General features: G+C 39.3%; 1 protein-coding gene and 1 long non-coding RNA gene across 2 annotated transcripts in view; both read left to right on the forward strand.

Moving 5' to 3' along the window:
* LOC138761299 (uncharacterized) overlaps window positions 1-19806 on the forward strand; it is a 217453-nt gene that overhangs the window by 65250 nt on the left and 132397 nt on the right. The window lies entirely within an intron of this gene.
* Window positions 1-19806, forward strand: part of ddx54 (DEAD (Asp-Glu-Ala-Asp) box polypeptide 54) — a 53283-nt gene that overhangs the window by 1094 nt on the left and 32383 nt on the right. Inside the window, exons 2-4 of the mRNA XM_069933182.1 lie at window positions 8542-8668; window positions 9983-10053; window positions 16648-16836. Coding sequence (XP_069789283.1) covers window positions 8542-8668; window positions 9983-10053; window positions 16648-16836 — 387 coding nt within the window. The remainder of the gene's footprint in view (window positions 1-8541; window positions 8669-9982; window positions 10054-16647; window positions 16837-19806) is intronic.

The following is a 19806-nucleotide window of genomic DNA, read 5'->3' on the forward strand; positions in this document are numbered from 1 at the left end:
ATCATGACACCCACATCCATATATAAAACCATGTGTGTCAGTAACCATGTTAATCTAATAGAAGTAAAGGATGAGAAAGCATCATGCCACTGAGTCTTAATTGTATGAGTGCACACTCAAGTGTTGACGAGGAACAAACTGAACCCTACACATACTCCATGCACCAACCATGAGAAGGAAAACAACAGAAAAAAGGTAGAAAACTACTAACTAGTCCAAGTACAATACAATTAGCAGGAACCAAAAACACTCTACATCACACATGTCAAACTCTGGCCCGCGGGCCAAATTTGGCCCGCGATATAATTATATTTGGCCTGCAAGATCATTTGAAAAATGTATTAGAGGTGGCCCGCTGGCCGCCGCGCCAGTATAGCGCAAGCACAGCTAATACTATAAATCCCAGAATGCATTGGCGTCAGCCTGCTAATCGCCCCCACCTCCTCTGTTTACGTTGCAGGGTTTCACCGTGGACTCTGGTTTTGGGGCCTGGCCGGTGTCAGGGGAAGCCAAGGCTGCTTCGCAGCGCCCGGAACTGGAGGCCTCGGGCCTGACCTCGTCAGGACCGTTGCCCACTCCCCTCCCTGCCGCAGGCTGATCCGCGACTCACGGTGACGGGGCCGCTGATCCGCCGAGATGCCGCCCTGCAGCGAGAGCCGATACCCCCGCACTGTCGTTGTCCAACCCGATCGCCCGCAAACCTCGCCCTCCCGCACACAGGCCTGAGTAAGGATTATGAACTTTAATCTCAGGATAAAACGATCTTCCAATAGTTTCATGTCACAGTGATAAATATATTCCTGGTTAAAAATGGTCCTGCACCTGGATACAAGCTCATTAGGCATAAAACTTGAAAAGTGTGTAAATCAAAGGATATCTGTACCAATGGAAAAAGGGCATGGCAAATAACCCTGCTAGAGTTCATGCCCACAATCAGTCACCCATTTGGTTGTTTCAGGAATCATGTTATTCTCCCACATTCTCAATAGCCCTCAGATTTTACTATTCGATAGCACACTAGCAACATTTGACAAATCCTCTATAGAGAAATATTATTTATTGAATATTTTATTTCTCATTTGTTAATGCTTCTGGAAAGAGTTTATCCAAAACTATTATTAAACATTTATTTTAATAAGAAAAAGTTTAACATTACATATGTTGAAAGAAGAGAAAACATGCAGATGTTGTTGAAAATTTTCAATAAATATTTAGTTCGGCCCTCGACTTAGTCCAAGTTTTTAATTTTGGCCCTCCGTGAATTTGAGTTTGACACCCGTGCTCTACATTGTAGATACCCAGGGACCAGCACTCTTTGGAAGAAACTGGCTACAGCATATTCCCCTAAACTGGCTGGAAATTGGTTCAATACGAAATGTAAACCACACAGACACCTCCCAGCCAGAATTCGACCAAATCCTCAACAACCATGCAGTGGTTTTCCAACAAGAATTGGGAAAAATCAAAGGTGTTCAAGCCAAACTGCAATTAAAAGATAATACAGATCCAAAATTCTTCAAAGCCGGAACAGTCCCATTTACTATGAAAAGTAAAATTGAAGCTGAATTAAACAGACTAAAACATGAAGGCATATTAGAACCAATACAATACAGCGATTGGGCAGCACCAATCGTACCCGTACAAAAAGCAAACAGTGAAATTTGCATTTGTGGGGATTATAAAATCACCATCGATCCATCACTCAAAATACCCAAACACCCAATGCTCAAGGCAGAAGAATTGTTCCAAGCAATAAATGGAGGGCAAAAATTCATCAAACTAGATTTGTCACAAGCCTATCAACAGATAGAATTTGACAAAAAAAAAATCAAGGGAATATGTGACAATCAATACTCATCTGAGACTGTTCGCCTACACACACAGGCCTTATAGAATTTCAGCAACACCTGTGATTTTCTTTTTTTCAAGCAACGATGGACAAATTACTACATGGACTCTCGTCATCATGGGCCGAAATAACAGTGAACACTTACAAAACCTTGAAAGGGTTTTAACCAGACTACTACAGGCTAATATATGATTATGAAAGGACAAGTGTGTCTTCATGCTTCCATCAGTAAAATATCTTTTGTTTACAATCGACAACAAATGAATCCAGCAGGAACAGAAGCTGTTTTCAAGGCCTCATACCCAACCAACAATCAGAATTTCAGTCATTCCTAGGACTTGTTAATCACTACCGAAAATGTAACCCTAATATGTTTATGTAGCCCGCTGAACCAATTACTCAAGAAAGATCAAATGTGGTATTGGAACACAAGCTAAAAGCACAGTCGATCAACTAAAGGAAATACTAACGTCAACAACTAAGGTGCTGATCAACTACGACCCTAGTAAAGAATTTACACTAGCCGTGGACTAGGAGCGGTACTATCCCAAATCACAGAAAAAGGTGAGCAACCAGTAGCGTATGCGTCACGAACATTAGTGAATGCAATTACGCCCAACTAGAAAAAGGATTGGCCATAATTTTTGGTGCTTGTATAAAAACAAAATTCCACTGATATCTTCACAGAAAAAAATTCACAGACATCAAGCCTCTTAGTTTAATCCTGGGACCACACAAAGGTATACCAATATTAGCTGCGGCCAGAATTCAAAGATGGGCCAGGCTACTAGCAGTGTATAACTATTATATAAAACAAACCAGGAACACTCAACAACCATGCCTTATCATGCATGCCGCTACCCGAGACAGAACAACAAGAAGAACTTATTAAATGGATAGCAGAAGCAGCAGCCATCAACCAAGAACAACTTCAACAACTGCCCATTACAGCCCAGATGATCGCAAAGGAAACCCAAAAAGAGGCAACATTAAGCAAGATCCTATACTTTACCCTTAATGGGTGGCTCAAATCTGAAGTAATTGCAGAAGATCTAAAACTTTACCACACACGTCGCCATGAACTATCAGTCAAAGAAGGATGTTTACTATGGGGTACCCGTACAATTTTTACAGCCAAATGGCAAATTACCATGTTATCAGAATTACACCACAACCATCTGGGAATGGTATGAATGAAGACACTGGTCCAGATGCATGTCTGGTGGCCCTCCATCCACAGAGACATTGAAACAACAGTAAGAGAATGCAAAGTATGTCAGTCAATGCAGCCAAATATGCTGCAAGCCCAAGCTAACCCATGGAATTGGCCATCCAAACCCTGGCATCGGATTCATGTTGACTTTGCTGGATAATTCATAGGTGAGACTTTCCTATTAGCTGTGGATGCACACTCCAAATGGCCAGTAGTTTCACAGCTGAAAAACACCAAAGCAGATCCCACGATTGACTGTCTACGCGCTATCTTTGCCACTTAAAGATTGCCTCATGAATTAGTTACGGACAATGGGCCTCAATTTACATCAGAACATTTAAAAAAAATTTATGCACGACAACAACATCAGACGTATTTTGTCTGCACCCATCACCCAAGTGGAGGCAGAATGTTTTGTACAAACATTCAAAAAAGCAATGAAAACCATGAAACTTTTAAATGCCTCCTGGACACACAAAATCGCAGATTTCCTATTGTGATACAGAAACATACCGCATTCTACCACAAAACACACCCGAGCAGAACTAATATTTGGCTGCAACCTGCGGACCAGGCTATCCACAGTTCATCCAGATCAGGGTCTCCGACTTCGGAGGGAAAAAAAAGCATTGCCACAGACCTCACCTCTTACATTGGAAGTGGATGAGAGAGTTCTGGTACAAGATTATAGACAATATAAAGACCCATGGGTGGTAGGAGTAATCTTATAAAAATTGAACCCCTATTCATACTCTGTTCTTGTGAGGGACAGATTGTGGAAGTGATACATTGACCAATTATGAGCATTGACTGACACTAAGGTCAATAAACTGCCTCATGAACTGGAGGAGGTGGAACCAGATCTGCTGTGGCCTGCCCTGACCATCCCACCTCTCAGGCTGAGTGAGGGAGGACAGACATGGTCACGGAGCCAAGCAGTCCAGTGAGGAGTCCAGTAACTGAGACACACAGCCAGGAGGACAGCGAAGGCAGGCAGTCTTCGCTGTAGGTTAGTGAAGGCAGACAGTCGTCGCCAACTTGATCGCCGGCCCAACTATTTATGGGTCCCGAGCAAAGACACGCCGAGGCAGTCCAAAAGAGGAAGACCACTTGAACCCTTTAAGGCAGGGGTGTCAAACTCAAATTCACAGAGGGCCAAAATTAAAAACTTGGACTAAGTCGAGGGCCGGACTAAATATTTATTGAAAATTTTCAACAACATCTGCATGTTTTCTCTTCTTTCAACATATGTAATGTTAAACTTTAGGATATAACTTTAGGAGGATAATGTTACAGGTCAGGAGTAGGTAGCTCAAGTTCACCCTTTGCTTGACATGAGGGAAACATATTTGGTCCCTGTGGAGATGTAGTCAGCATTCACAGGCTGTGTCCATTTTGGCCTGCATCAGGACTCAGCATTTCCTGCTCACTCCTCAGGCTCTAGGCCTCTATTCACCCACGACCCACCATCCCTCTACCTGACCAGTCCTTTACCCAACCTCTACTCACCTCTCACTCCACTCGCTCTGCCTCTACCCACCCCATCCTATACACGCCCCTCTACTGCCTCTCCCCTCAACCTGTTCCTCCCTCTACCCATCTCTCACCCTCTAATCACCCCTCCCCTACTCGCCCTGCCCCTCCCCTTTTACCTCTTCCCTATCCACCCCTCCTTCTACTCATCCCTCCCTCTAACTGCCCCTTGCACCACCATAACTTCCCCTGCCCATTACTCCTCACCTACACCCTCTGCCCACCCTTGCTTACCCACCCACTCAGGCCCAGCGCGCTGCTGATCAGCCTTTGCGGAACAGCGGGGGCCGTGCGCAGCCTGCCATGTCCGTCGCGCCAACAGGAAATCACAGGCGCTCGCCAATCAGCCGCACCGCTTGAGAGGTGGGAGAAGTGACTGGTTGTGCGGGGAGCCTTCCAACTGGCTTGCCGGCTGATGACATCGACAGACTTCTCGTGTTACAATTTTGTTTTCCCCGTTCTCAAAGTTTGCATGGTCAACCTGCAACACTCTTGCTCCCTCTGCGTCCCGTGGATCTGATGCCCGGGTGTTGTTAGGATTCCCAGCAGAAGGTTGGTGGAACTTTACTATTCTGGATTCCTTTTTGAGAATATTCTGGCCATCTTTTAAGGGGGGTGGTTTTAAGGGGGAGGGGATAGTTAGGGGGTAGGGAAGGATGTGCAATGAAGGGGGAGGATGGTGGGGGTGACATTACCAAAAAACAGCATCGGCTCTCGCTGCAGGGCGGGCCACCTCTAATACATTGCGGGCCAAATATAATTATATCGCGGGCCAAATTTGGCCCGCGGGCCAGAGTTTGACATGTGTGCTCTAAGGACTATATGCCCTGATTATTATTAAATACTTTCCATTTTGTAATTATAATTACTCATGAGATGAATTCTAATTCTCACGTAGTCCTGGGCCCAAAAAAATCTTATTAGTTCAAAGGGGCCCAGTCAGCATTTACTGGGTGGGGGGGGGGGGTGGGTGGGTGGGTGGTGGTGCGGCAGAGTGTTGGGTATAAGCCTGCCCACTGCTGGAAGTCATGATGCCCACGTCATGGTGTCACCCTTCCATATGTGTCAGTAGCCACATTAGTCCTAATAGAAGTAAAGGATGAGAAAGCATCATGCCTCCAAGTCTTAATTGTGTGAGTGCGTACACAACATCAGCAGAATCACAGCCAGCAATGAGGAAGCGTGACAGGCGAGGGATAGATCAACTCGTTAAGTGGTGCCACTACAACAACCTTGCACTGAATATGGCAAAACTAAGGAGCTGATTGTGGACTTCAGGAAGGGAAACTTGGGAGAACAGGAACCAATCCTGATTGAAGGGTCAGCAGCGCAAAGGCTTAAGAACTTCATATTCTTTGGTATCATCTCTGAAGATGTGTCCTGGGGCCTCCGTGTTGATGCCATCACAAAGAAGATTCCCCAGCAGCTATACTTCGTGAGGAGTTTGAAGAGATTTGGTATGTCACCAAAGACTCACATTTCTACAGGAAATGAGAGCATTCTGACCAATTGCATTACTGTTTGGTATGGAGGTGTACTAGACAAGATAAAAACTAGGGAGTTGTTAACTCACCCACTGTCATCATGGGCAATAGTCTTCACTATGTCGAGGACACCTACATGAGGCAGTGTAAGAAAATGGCCTGTATCCTCAACAACCCTTACAACCTAGGCAATAGGCCACTTCCTGTCAGGCCTCTGCCAGGAGGCTGGCTACAAGAGCAGATCTAAAACTTAAAATGCCTTTCAGTCAGCAGTCCTAAAAGGTTGCTTCAGTGTCCCATTCATATCGAGAGGCTCCTGTACCGTTCTCTGGGTGACTGGTGCTGTAGCACTACCTGTCATAAATATGCAGCAGACCAATGGCTGGCTTCGCTACCCATAATCCCTCACGCATCTGGAACTGTTCTGTGGTTCCTAGAACAGTTCCAGCTGCGTGGGGGAATTATGGGTAGGGAAGACGATTATTGCTCTGCCGCGTTTTGAGCCACAGAGAGCGGCCCCAAATGTTGAAGCAACCTGCTGTGGCTGTCACAGCCTGCACCAGCCCCCGCCTGGAGAGGGGTGAGTGGAGAGATCTATCGTGGGCTGACGGCATCATCACCCCGCCCCTAACCAACCACTTGCAGCAGCTGTACATTCAGCTCAGGCGGCGGAGCGCACCGCTCTACCGATTATCCTTCCCCGGAAAGGGTTGGAATTGGCACCTTGGAGCCAGCCACAGCATGTTAAGTCTTTAGCCATAAGGTTGAAAACCTCCACCTTTACAGACTGGTGTTTTCCTGCTTGAAAGTGCCTAATATTTGCACCTGTAATGCTGTTGCAAAAGAACAAATTTTGTGACGTGATAACGGCAATAAATTATGATTTTGATCTTATTGGGAAGTCAGGTGGCCCAATTCTGCTCCTGTTTCTTATGTTCTTCTGTCAGGATTATTAATGATAGAAAATGGATAAAAAAGAACATAAAATTTAAGCCTGGTTCATATTCTCTGGTTTCAAGAGCATTGTATTAACCTATATCCACAAATTTGTGTCTTTAAATATCTCAATGACTGAGCCTCCACAACCCTCTTGGATAGAGAATTTCAAAAGTCACCATGCCATGGGAGAAGAAATATTTTTTGTCCTTAGTTCTGTGTGTCTTGGACCACTGTCCAAGGGAAACGTCTGTCTCTTTTCATGTAGAGTCGAGAACCATTTAAAAAAAAATGTGTTGTGGGAACATCCCTTGTGCTTCTAAATAATTGCAATATTTATGGTTCAAGACCTAGAAAATGTGCATTTAGCAGGCTCACTCAAGAACTCTCAGTATGTAATGGAAATAAGTACATCAAGCATAACACAAAAGACTATTCAGTTTAAGTGCTCCATGTTGGTGATGTTGCACCACTTTGATCCTACTCTGAACCTGCTCTAATTAGCTATGTAGACATGCTTTTCCCCTTCTCCATCATGTGGAGACCTATCTTATTATTTATTTATGTATTTTATCTACTATGTATTTATTTAATTTGCTTTAATTCACACCATTCTGAATCTTGTTTCTTCGTTATCAGTAATTATCTTGAATTTGGTCCTCCTCTCAAGGGAGATGATTTGTACATCCCCCAAATTTCTTTCATTAATAGTTGTCAGGTCAGCATGTCTTTCCTCTACCATCTATCTTTCTGGAGAAAATGTCTCCAACCTTTTTTTTTTAATAAGGCTTGTAGTAGATCCACATTGAGAAGGAAATCAAAGTGATTTGCACTGGCACTTTGCATTATTATTTTGCTTGTAGATTTTTTGTCCTTTTTAAAAATAAAAAATAAAAAATTGTGAGCCAGTTGGTTTTATGATTCAACTGTGACATAGGATCATCAAATTATTACTGGATAGGAAGGATTCAAGCCATTGAGTCTGTATCCACTTAGAGCTCATTTTTACATTGTACCCATGCTGATAGATATTTGGGGACAGAATTAAACAGTAGAATTTATACGATTTTGCATTTGGTGTTGGTGGATACCAGAACTGCAGGATATAACCTAATGCATTTTGCAGGAAGGTATTTCAGAAAGATTTTGGTCCCAGTTTCAAAGCACACGTACACACTTCTGTTGGCATCAAAGATGAAGAAACTTGTTATTGAAGTAAAAAAAAACATAATACTTCTGTAATTTAAATTTTAATGCAATGGTTGTGTCAAAGGGAAGAGTGTACTTCTATGATATCTCCATAATTATGGATTCAACAATGTTATATGTTCAGGACTCTATTGTATGACTGGCAGCATTAGAAACAGAGATATTTTTCTTTCTTTTCTGCATCAAGTATCTAAATTTGCCTTTGCAGGTTTATATGCAAGATTGTTGTGCAAGACTTTATGCATCAGATATATCACTACATGTTAGTTTGTGTCTCTTATGTGAGGTTAAAGATGCGCTTTGATTTATTTCCACAGCACAATGTCAAATGTTTACCAAGCTTTCCATCAGTTGATTACCCATCAGATGTGGAACCTGACACCAGAGAGATGGTTCGAGAACAGAATAAAAAGAAAAAAAAGTCGGGAGGTTTTCAATCCATGGGTACGTCCAGCTACCACAAATACCAGAATTAGTACTTTTAATATTTGAAGTACCGCGACTATGACAAGTTAATTCATGCTATCCCTGATGGCGCAATCTGAGTATAAAATATTTCAAAAGCAAAACACTGCAGATAATGGAAATGTGAGATACAAGCTAAAATTGCTGGAAAATATAAATGAAGATAGTTGAGGATATCTAGCAGGTCAAATAATATTTGTGGTGATTGAAAGAAAGTTAGCATTTCTGGTTGATACTGCAAGGCAGTTAGTGTTTAAATGAAATTAGGCTGGATTGGGGAGAATAATGTGGCTAAGTTCTATCAATATAATTCAAGTGCTATTTTGGGTTAATACATTTTGTTATTAATTTTATGTAATAGTTTAATTTTATAACATCAGTGGGAAAAAATCACACATCTGTGGGATTTCAAGTTCATTGCCACATATGGCCGTGATGGGAGTTGTTTTGCGAGCAGACTGGTGGACATCTTGTACATAGCACAAGTAAGGCATATGAGAAAAGTGCAGTTTCAGAGACAGAGGCTAGTATGGAGCAAAGGCAACATAGTTTTACTATTTTGGAGTTCACTCAGGAGTCTGTTAATGGCATGAAAGAAACTGTCCTGGTATCTGGTGGAATGTGGTCTCACAGTTGTGAATCTTCTTCCTGATGGGAAGGGGTGAAGAAAGTGTGGCTGGAGTGGGATGTCAGGTAATAGGTTGGCTGCTTTTCCAAGGCCGCAAAAATTATTGATGGAGTCAATTATGGTGATGGGAGTACATGTGATGCCCTGTACCACATTAACAACATTTTGTAAAGCAAAAAGAACCATTTGGGACAGATTTCTACACTGTATATAAAAAAAAACAGCTTAAAATTGTACAATGGAAATGCTATTGGGATACCTTGACAGAAAGGTGGAAGTTCCACGTGAAAATTATAGTTTTAATTCTGATTGTAGACTGAAGTATGTATTGAAAAGAGAGGAAACAAGAATATAGATTTAAGAAATCGAATTAATACATGTGACAAAGATACAAGTTTAAGAGTTTCAAAATCTAATATTTTTATACCTTTTACATTTTTTCTAGAAGAGGGATGGATGGTTTCCTACACTGTGGTCATCATGTTAAAATGTATTTATTATTCTTTTAAGCATTCCCGTTGTGGCTATTGTCATTGCAGACACAATAGAATGTATGTGCAGTTTGCCATAACAGCAGCTTCCATTGCTGAACAATGAAAAATTGATGTTTGACTTTACAGTTTTGCAAAATTATTACAAAATAATTTTACTTTGTTTTTCAACAGGTTTAAGCTTTCCTGTCTTTAAAGGCATTATGAAGAAAGGCTATAAAGTCCCGACTCCAATTCAGAGAAAGGTAGTAATTTTACTGTTAAGGGAAGTTCATTGCTTCACAAACTTTTGATGAAATTAGTTGATGTCACCCCTAAACTTCCTTCCCTTATTGTTGTACATATGCTCTCTGGTCCCAGCTCTGCTAACCTTGCTTCATAAGACTTGTTTTCCAATCAGGCAACGTCGAGGTGACCAGAGCTGAACTCAATATTCTTAAGTGTGGTTTCACCAGAGATTTGTAGAGTTGCAACATGACCTCTTGAACTCAATCCCCCTCTTAATGAAGTCCAACATCCCATAGGCTTTCTTATCAACCTGTGTGACAACCTTGAGATGTATATGCATTTGGACCCCCAGATCCATCTGTCCATCCACAGTCTTAAGTAACCAACCATTAACCCTGCACTCACCCTTCTGGTTTCATTTTTTCCAAAATGCATTACCTTACACTTATCAGGACTGATCACCATCTGCCACTTTTCCACCCAACTCTGCATCCTGACTATATCATTTTATAACCTTTGACAACCTTCACCTCCATCAACAACTCCTCCAACCTTTGATTCATCCGCAAACTTACTGATCCATTCTTCCACCTCTGCATCTAGGTTATTTATAAAAATCACAAGAAACAGGGTATTAGAACAAATAACTGCAGAACTCCACTAGTCACTGAACTCCATGCAGAATTCTTTCTTTCCACCACTACTCTTGCTTTCTATATGCAAACCATTTTTTTTTATCCTCACAGCCAACGGTTCCATGGATCTTATGCCTCATGACTTTCTGAATGACTCTCTCATGGAGGACCTTGTCAAATGCCTTACTACACCTATATAGACCACATCTACCACTCTACTCTCATCAATTTCTTTTGTTATCTCCTCAAAAATCTCAGGCTCATGAGGTATGATCTTCCCTTCACAAAGCTATGCTGTCTGCACTTCTCCAAATGTTCATAGATCCTATAATTCAGAATTCTCTCCAATAGATTGGACATCACTTATGTAAAATTTGCTGGTCTATTATTGCCAGGATACTCCCGATTACCTTTTTTTAAACAAGGGGATCATATTTGCTGTTCTCCAATTCTCTGGCACCTCCCTGTGGCCAAAGAGGTCTCCAAGATCATAGTCACTGTCCCAGCTACCTCTTCTTTTCCTTCCCACAGCAACCTGGAGTATATTGCATCCAGTCCTGGTTATTTATCAATCTTAAATGTTTTTTTAGAAGATCCAACACTTCCTTTCCTTAATCCCATCATTGTCCAGCAGAGCATGCAAGCCTGTGTTATTCTGACCTCATCCTGATTAAGGTCCTTTTCTCTAGTGAATACTGGCACAAATATTCATTTAGGACCTCCCTAACCTCCTGTGCCTCCAAGCACGTTTCCTCCTTTCTCCTTTAGCAGCCCCACTGTCATTCTTGTCATCCTTCTTCACATGCACATCGAATGCCTCAGGGTTCTTAATCCTACATGCCAAGGCCCTCTCATACCCACTTTGAGCTCTCCCAAGTCCTTTCTTAAGCTCCTTCCTGGTGACGATATACTTCTCATGAGTCTTTTTCCTCTTGACTGGCTGCCACACCTGTTTGGTCAACCGTGGTTCCCTTTTCCTACCATCTTGTCTCTGTCCCAATGGGACAAACTATCCTGAACCCTGTGCAAGTGGTCCCTAAACTTCCTCCACATTAGTTCAGTACTTTCACCCTTGAACATCCGCTTCATCCTATTGTAATTATCCCTTTGCCAATTAAGTCCTTTCCCGTGTTTTCTGCTTTTATCCTTGTACATAGCTATGTCCAGCAGGATATATTATTGTCAAGTCATTTCTGAACCTGTATACCCTGAATATTGATGATAAGAAATTTATTCAAGATACTTTTTTAAATTTATCAGAGGCACATGAAAATATTTTAATAGGAGATTTTAATTTCTGTTTAGACCCATTGTTCGATAGGTCAACTTCAATAGTAACAAGAACAAAAGCTGCCAAAGCTACATTGAGTTTGATGAGAGACTTGAATTTAATTGATATATCATGGAGAAGAATTCATCCTATAGAGAAAGATTATTCATTTTATTTTAGAATTGATTTATCTCTGATTTCAGCTCAAATGCAAGCCAGGATTTTATCTGACCATTTGCCTCTGTCAATAACTATGGAAATGCCTGATAAAGTCAATATATAGATGGCAATTGAATTCTTTATTGTTGAAAAGGAAAGATTTTTGTGATTTTGTTTGAATGCATATTCAGACATTTTGGGATACAAATTTGAACTTGGTAAATGATAAATCTATTACATGGGATACTTTAAAGGCATATATACGGGGTCAAATTATAAATTTCACATCTAAAATTGAGAAAGATTATTTGAGAGAAGTAGATCAACTAGAAAACGAAATTATAGTTTGAGGAAAGGATCTTCAAAAATGTGTTTCTGAAGATAAATGCAGATAATAGATTAATAAAAAAATTATTATATTACAAACTTAAAGAACTGAGAAAGCAATTATTAGAATGAAACAAAGATATTATGAACGAGATGAGAGATTGCATAAAGTATTAGCAACTGAAAGCAGAACAGTCTACATATAAACCTCAGGAAATGAATCTTTTAGGAATTTTTATATGATATATACGTTTGAGTCTTTTGGAGATGAAGTTAAAATAAATATTCATCTCAGAAAATATTGCCTTGATTAAGTACAGAAGAACAAATCAAATTTAATGCTTCGTTTACAGAGGCAGAAGTACAAGATGGAATTAATTCATTACAAAGTAGTAAATCTTCTGGAGAAAGATGGTTTTCCCCCTGAAATTTAATAAGAATTTAAGGATTTATTAGATCTGAAGAATTGGAAATGCATTTTCTTCCAGAATCAATTTCGATGGCAATAATTACTGTTATTCCTAAAAAAGATAGAGATCCTTTAAAACCTTCATCCTATAGGCCTATTTTATTATTCAATGTGGATTATAAAATAGTAGCAAACATTTTGGCAAATAGAATGAATAATTTGTTACCTAAATTAATAAATATGGATCAAACAGGGTTTATTAAAAAGAGACAATCTTCGAAGGATATAGCAAGACTATTAAGTATTCATTTAACGCAAAAAAGGGTGACTCGAGTGATGCAGTGGCCTTGGATGCAGAAAAGGCATTGATAGATTGGGATTTTTTTATTTAAGGTCTTAGAAAAGCTTAGATTTGGTTTGAAGTTTTTGAATTGGATTAGAGCATTATCTAATAGTCCTAAAGCTAAAGTTGTAACTAATGGTCAAGTAAGTATCTATGCCATTTAAACTAACGAGATCTAGTAGACAAGGTTGTCCTTATCACCAGCTCTATTTCAGCTATAGAAGCCCTTGCTCAGATAATCTGCTGTGATTTACAATAAGGGTTTTAAAGTAGGTCAAGAGGAACATAAAATTAGTTTATTTGTAGACGACGTTTTAATATATTTGACAGATCCTAATTCACCTTTACAAAGATTATGTGCTCAATTGGAAGAATATGGAAAAGTTTCAGGCTATAAAATAAATTGGGACAAAAGTTATTATACCCAATATCAATGGGACGCACAGTCTAAGTGGCCAAAATAAGGTATTAAATATCTGGTACACGTATGGACAATAATCTGAAGAATTTTTATGTTAAATTATTTGTCTTTACTTAAAAAGACTGAGGAAGATTTGAAAAAAAAAATGATAAATTTACCTATAACTTTAGTTGGAAGGGTGAATTATACAAAGATGAATATATTTCCAAGGATATCATGTCTTTTTCAGGTGTTACCTATTTTAATAACTCAAAAATTTTTTTGAGAATTAAATAAAAATATCAATAGTTTCTATAAAGAAGTTAACATGGAAATATGAATTGAGAGGTCTTCAGCTTCCTAATTTTAGGAATTAAGCGGCACAGATGAGATTTCTTTTTTTGAAAGTGGGAAAATCGGCATGGGTTAATATAGAACTGAATACAATAGGAGAGCAGAAAGCAGAAGAATTTGTATATAAATAGGAACCAAAATTGTTGGTTGCTGATAAAGAAAGTCCATTATTGAAACATTTGCTAAATGTTTGCTATAAAAAAATGAAGATCTTGGTGGAGAATCTATATCACCGAAAATCCCATTAATCCAAAATCCTCTTTTAGCTTTATCAAGGGATGATAATCAGTTTTTGAATATATGGTTTTGTAAAGGGATCCTTAACGTTGAAGATTGTTATGAAAGTGGTCAACTTATGTAATTTGAGCAATTGAGAAATAACTATGCTATAACAAATAATACTCTTTTTTGTTATTTTCAGTTTAGAACATATTTGAAGGATAAGCTTGGACTGACTATGTTTTTAAATAATTGCAATGAAGTAGAATTTATTAGGAATCTGATTGCTAAAAAATTTACTACTTTGATATGTTCACTATTAGAAGCAGGAACCCCTAAATTATCTAGATAGAGTTGGGAAACAAAGTTAAATATTATAATTGATCAACAAATGTGGGAAAATTTATGTAGGGATTGTATGACGAATATTATCAATGCAAGATGTAGATCTGTTCAATATAATTTTTTACATCAGTTATATCTTGCACCACAGAAGTTGAATAGATTGAAATCAGATTTATCAGACCAATGTTTTAGATGTGATGAAGAAGTAGTATATATTCAACATGGTCTTGTGCTAATGTAAGGCCCTTTTGGGCAGCTCTATGTAATTTTTTTGGAACAGATTACAGGAATTGTTTTTCTGCAAAACGCTAATTTATTTTTATTAGGAAATATTGAAGGTACAAGAACTAAATAAAGTTATCAATTTACCAATTGGAATTTGTTAAATTAGTGCTGGCAGTAGCAAAGAAATGTATTGCATTTACTTGGAAATATGATATATCTTTAACTATGCCAAGGTGGCATGCTGAAATTCAAAGTTGTATTCCTTTAGAAAAAAATACTTAAAATTTAAGGAGTAACTATCCTGTTTTTACAAATTTGGCACCCATATACCCAAATAATGGGATTAAATTTATAATGATATCCTTCTTATGCCTCTAGACCTGTTGGATTCTCCTCTGTATGTTCACGTTAGATCTGGTAATTTGTACTGGATGACATCTTTCTCTGCAATCCACAAATTTTCATTTTGTACTTTGCTTTTGGGGGAGTGGTGGGTGGGATGGGTTTTTTTTGGGGTGGGGTAAAAAGCATCATGTACATTTTTTCAATATTATATTAAGTATACTTACTGCATGTATGGAATTTTAAATAAAATATTTTAAAAAAGCTTAGCTTAGAGTTACGTTCACTATCACCAAAATGCTCCCCCACAAATAGGTCCGCCGCCTGACCAGGTTCATTATTCACTATTAGATCCAGTATGGCCTCTCTTGTCAGCTGGTCAACATATTGTGTCAGGAATCCTTGAACACACCAGACAAATTCAGCCCCATCTATCACTCTTGCAGTCAAGAAGTGACTGTCAATATATGGAAGTTGAAGTCTCCCTTAATAGCAACCCAATAATTCCTGTACCATTCTAAAATCTGCCTGTTTATCTACTTCCAATGCTGTATTTACTCCCTTCCTATTTCTGACTTCCACTGACTCAGTAGATACTCCCTCTGCAGCACCCTCCTTTTCTATAGCCATGATGCTATCCCTGACCAGTAATGCCACTCCTCCCCCTCTCCTACCTCCCATCCTATTCCTTTTAAAACACCTAAACCCTGGTACCTGCATCAGCCAATCCTGCCCTTCCTCTAGCCAAGTCTCTGTCTTGGCCACAATATCATAGTTCCATGCACAAAGTTCATCTCCTTTATTCCTAATGCTCCTAGTGTTAAAATAGATACATTTCAAACTTCTCTGTCTGTACTTCACAAATTCAGAACACATTGCATCATGCTTTTGACTTTCTGCCTTATTCTTTGTACTCGCATTCTGGTTCTCATCTCCATGCCAAACTAGTTTAAACCCTCTCCAACAGCTCTAGCAAATCTGCTTACCAGGATATTGGTCCTTTTCCAGTTCAGATGCAGCCTGTCCTTTTTGTACAGGTCAGACCTCCAGAGTCTGAACCCCTGGACTAACTCTTCAGCCACACATTCATTTGCCACAACTTCCAATTCCTACCCTCTCTGGCATGTGGCACAGACAGCAATCCTGAGATTACCACCCTCAAGGTTCTGCTTTTCAACTTCTTTCCTAACTCCCTATATTCTCTCTTCAGGACCCCATCCCTACTTCTATATATGTCATTGGTCCCCACATGGACAACTTGTCTCTTTTCATTAGTGTGATCACACTCTCAGCTGTCATTCAATTATTATAATGTAAATCAGTCTTTCCTTCATGTTGTTTCCTCCTCAGCAAAGATGTGAAGGAAACAGATTCCTGTCTGACCTTTTGATCGTGTTGATCTTGAGTTATGTATGTAAGAGCTAACTCTCTCCTGATCATTTCAATGCACATATAATGCATCTTTTAGGAGAATGAGACTGGTAGAATTGTTCTGCTGGAGAAGCAATTGACTCAATGTTATTATAAATAAGTGAGGATTAAGGCCAGGAACTTTTGAAGTAAAACCCTGTTTTCTGTTTTAGACAATCCCAGTCATACTGGATGGCAAGGATGTTGTGGCCATGGCCAGGACGGGCAGTGGTAAGACTGCAGCATTCCTTATTCCTTTGTTTGAGCGGCTGAAAGTACATTGTGCCCAGTCAGGAGCAAGAGCTTTAATTCTCACCCCAACTAGAGAACTTGCATTACAGACCTTGAAGTTCACAAAAGAGGTAAGGTGTTTCCTTTCAGTTTCAGTTTTCAGGATGTTTTGATTTAAATTAATTGTAGAGCATAACAAGGACTAGATTGACCACTTATCATATTGATAAATAGTATGTACAATCTTGTATAATGCCTATAAGATATTTTTAAAAACATCATACTAAAAGCATTTTGAAATTCTTTCCATTCCAATGCTTAAAATGATAAAATTAATTGTTAATAATCATTGCATTGTTACGAGTCCAGAGGACCCCAAAGCCCAGCAGCAACAGAAATTCACCAAGACAAATGGTTAAACAAAAGTTGCTTTTAATTATCTTTGAACATGAAAACTCTAACCTATTACTATCAACTTACTTAACTCCCTTCTAATTCTAAGCACGTGTATGTAATGTGTGTATAAGTTCAGAAAGGTTCTTTAATTTTCAGTCCAATCTCACTTCTCATTCCTCCAAGTTCATTGGTTGCAGGTGATTCTTACATTGTGCACCGAATTTAACATTTATGAAGTTCATCAGGCTTTGGTGCTTGAAAGGTAAATGGTTCTTGTCGGTTTTCAAAGAGGGATTTGTTGTTCGCTGAACACAAACTGATTCCTTCTAATCAGCCACATCTTGTTTGCCGAAGAAACTTGCCCCATCAGGGTTTTCTACATGATAACCTCTTTCTTTCAGGTCACCACAGAGTTCCTTTATGTTTCTCTTACTTCATGTGAAACATTTGGCTGCCAGTCCTCTCGTATGGACCACAGGGGCTTTGACCAGGCTGAAATAAGAACTCACAACCCGTCTTCCAAATGGTGTTTCTCCACAAGCTTGCTGCTGAACTGTTGCAAAGAATTCCCTCCCCCTCAGAAAAGCCTGGTTTTATTTTCCTTGACTCTCCTAGAACAGCAACCTACACTCTGACAGACTGTGGCTCTGAATCTAATCCTCCAAGATCTTTCAAAATTGCTTTTCAAAACAACAATCCATAATTGAAATCCCTTGGGCACTCTCCACATTTTTTGCAAAGGCTCCAGTATTTGAAATAAGATCTGTTTTTAATTGTTTGTATGTGACCAGCACTAAAAAATCTCCTTTAAAACATACCTATATACCATATAAAATATAACATAATCTGTCACAGCATATTCAATCACAACAGTCGAGGGTAAATTTTGAGTATGTTAGTAATAGATATGCATTTTTAAGTGTGGATGTGATTCTAGCTGTTTTATTTCAAGAACAAACAGAAAAGAATTGAAACAAAATTATTCTGCTTACTTTTCAAACTTGTATGCCAGAGTTATTTAGCAAACAAAATAATGCTGGAGAGACTCAGCAGGTCAGGCAGATTTTTAGATTTATTGTCAGAGTACATGCATAACATTCCATAAAACATAATCCTGAGATTTTTTCTGGTGGGCAAGGTAAAATTACCACTTTTTGGTAGTGCAAAAGAAAGCCGTTCAACGTTCACATGTAAACAACAAAGAAATGTAAACAAATGTATTGCACAATACAGAGGAAAAAAATCAATAAAGTGCAAAAATAAGAGTCCTTAAATGAATGCTGGATTGAGTTTTTTGTGGAGATGTCTGATGGTGGAGGGGTAGCAGCTGTTCCTGAACCTGGTGGTGTGAGTCTTGTGACACCTATATCTCTTTTCTCATGGCAGTAGCGAGAACAGAGCATGTAATCGTCAACACTGTGTAATAGTTGACCTCTGTTTTCTCCCCCCCCCCCCCCCCCCCCACCTTTGTTTGGGTCAAAAATAGGTTGTTTTATGACCTATGTAAAAGCCAACATCCCCACTTTTGACCCCAGCCACCCATCCTCCGGAGCTGCCAACGTCCTGACAGCGGGCCCTTGCCTCGGCTGCCCACCATCATAGCTCCTGACACCTTGGCTGCCTTCCCATCCGAGCTCTCGACTGCAGATGCTCGCACCGACTGCCCGCCCTATACAACTCCGACTGCAGATACTCTTCCCGCCCATCCAAGCTCCCGATGCCCCATCCATGGACCCTCCACCGGTCCTGGCCTTCTGATCTCTAGGCCTTGAACGGCACATGGTGGGAGGGGTGGGGGGGTCAATATTTTGACCTGTGTAAAAGTGGACCCCCTCACCCCCAACCAAAACAAACTAACAATTACATGAGTAGCAGTATATATGGTAACAGTCAACATTTAGGATTGGGACCCTCTTTAGCTTCTTTGCGCTCTCAACCATTCCAAAATTCTTCACAGATAGTTAAATAATAGTTGTAGTTCTTTAATGCCTCGATTAAGATGATTTTTGATACAGGCAAATGCTTTGCTCTTGGTCCTACATCAGGCTAACTCTCCTTTATGCATATTGTCCATTTTTAGTAGTATTTGTATCTCGTGAAGCACCTAAATAATGAGAGTATTGTTTCCAGTGCATGTGCAGTTAGTAATGTTTATCGTCTTTTAATTTGACAATATTTAGGTTAAAAAAAAACCTTTGGCAAATTTGCCTTACGTTGTAGTTGATATTGGAGAAAGAGGTTCTCAAAAATATAATGATCTTGATAGTCTAAATTTCACCTTTATAGATGCAAAATTGCTGGCTGACTTCAGTTTGAATGATATGTAATGCTTCCAATAATGATGTCATTTAATAAGATTCAGTCATAAAATAGGAATTAAAAAGTTCAATGGTTAAATATTTTGCACTACTATTGCAAATTACAGATGAGATTAAGGAGAAACTGTGCTCCAATAAACCATTTTTAGTATAAAATATTTAAATATTTTTTGAAGTGTAGAATAATTGAGGGACTGCCAACATACACAAAATATTCATTTCTTTTTGGATCAGCAGTAAGCATTTAAAAATTCAATTGTATCTCCTGTAATGAATACTAATATTTTCAGTAATAACAATTAATGTCCTTTAAGTTAATTGATTCCACTGTTTAATTCTGAGAGTTAAAATGTAGCTCATCTTGTGGAGGAATAGGCAGTCATCTGT

Source organism: Narcine bancroftii, chromosome 4, assembly GCF_036971445.1.
Source record: "Narcine bancroftii isolate sNarBan1 chromosome 4, sNarBan1.hap1, whole genome shotgun sequence".
Lineage (NCBI taxonomy): Eukaryota > Metazoa > Chordata > Chondrichthyes > Torpediniformes > Narcinidae > Narcine > Narcine bancroftii.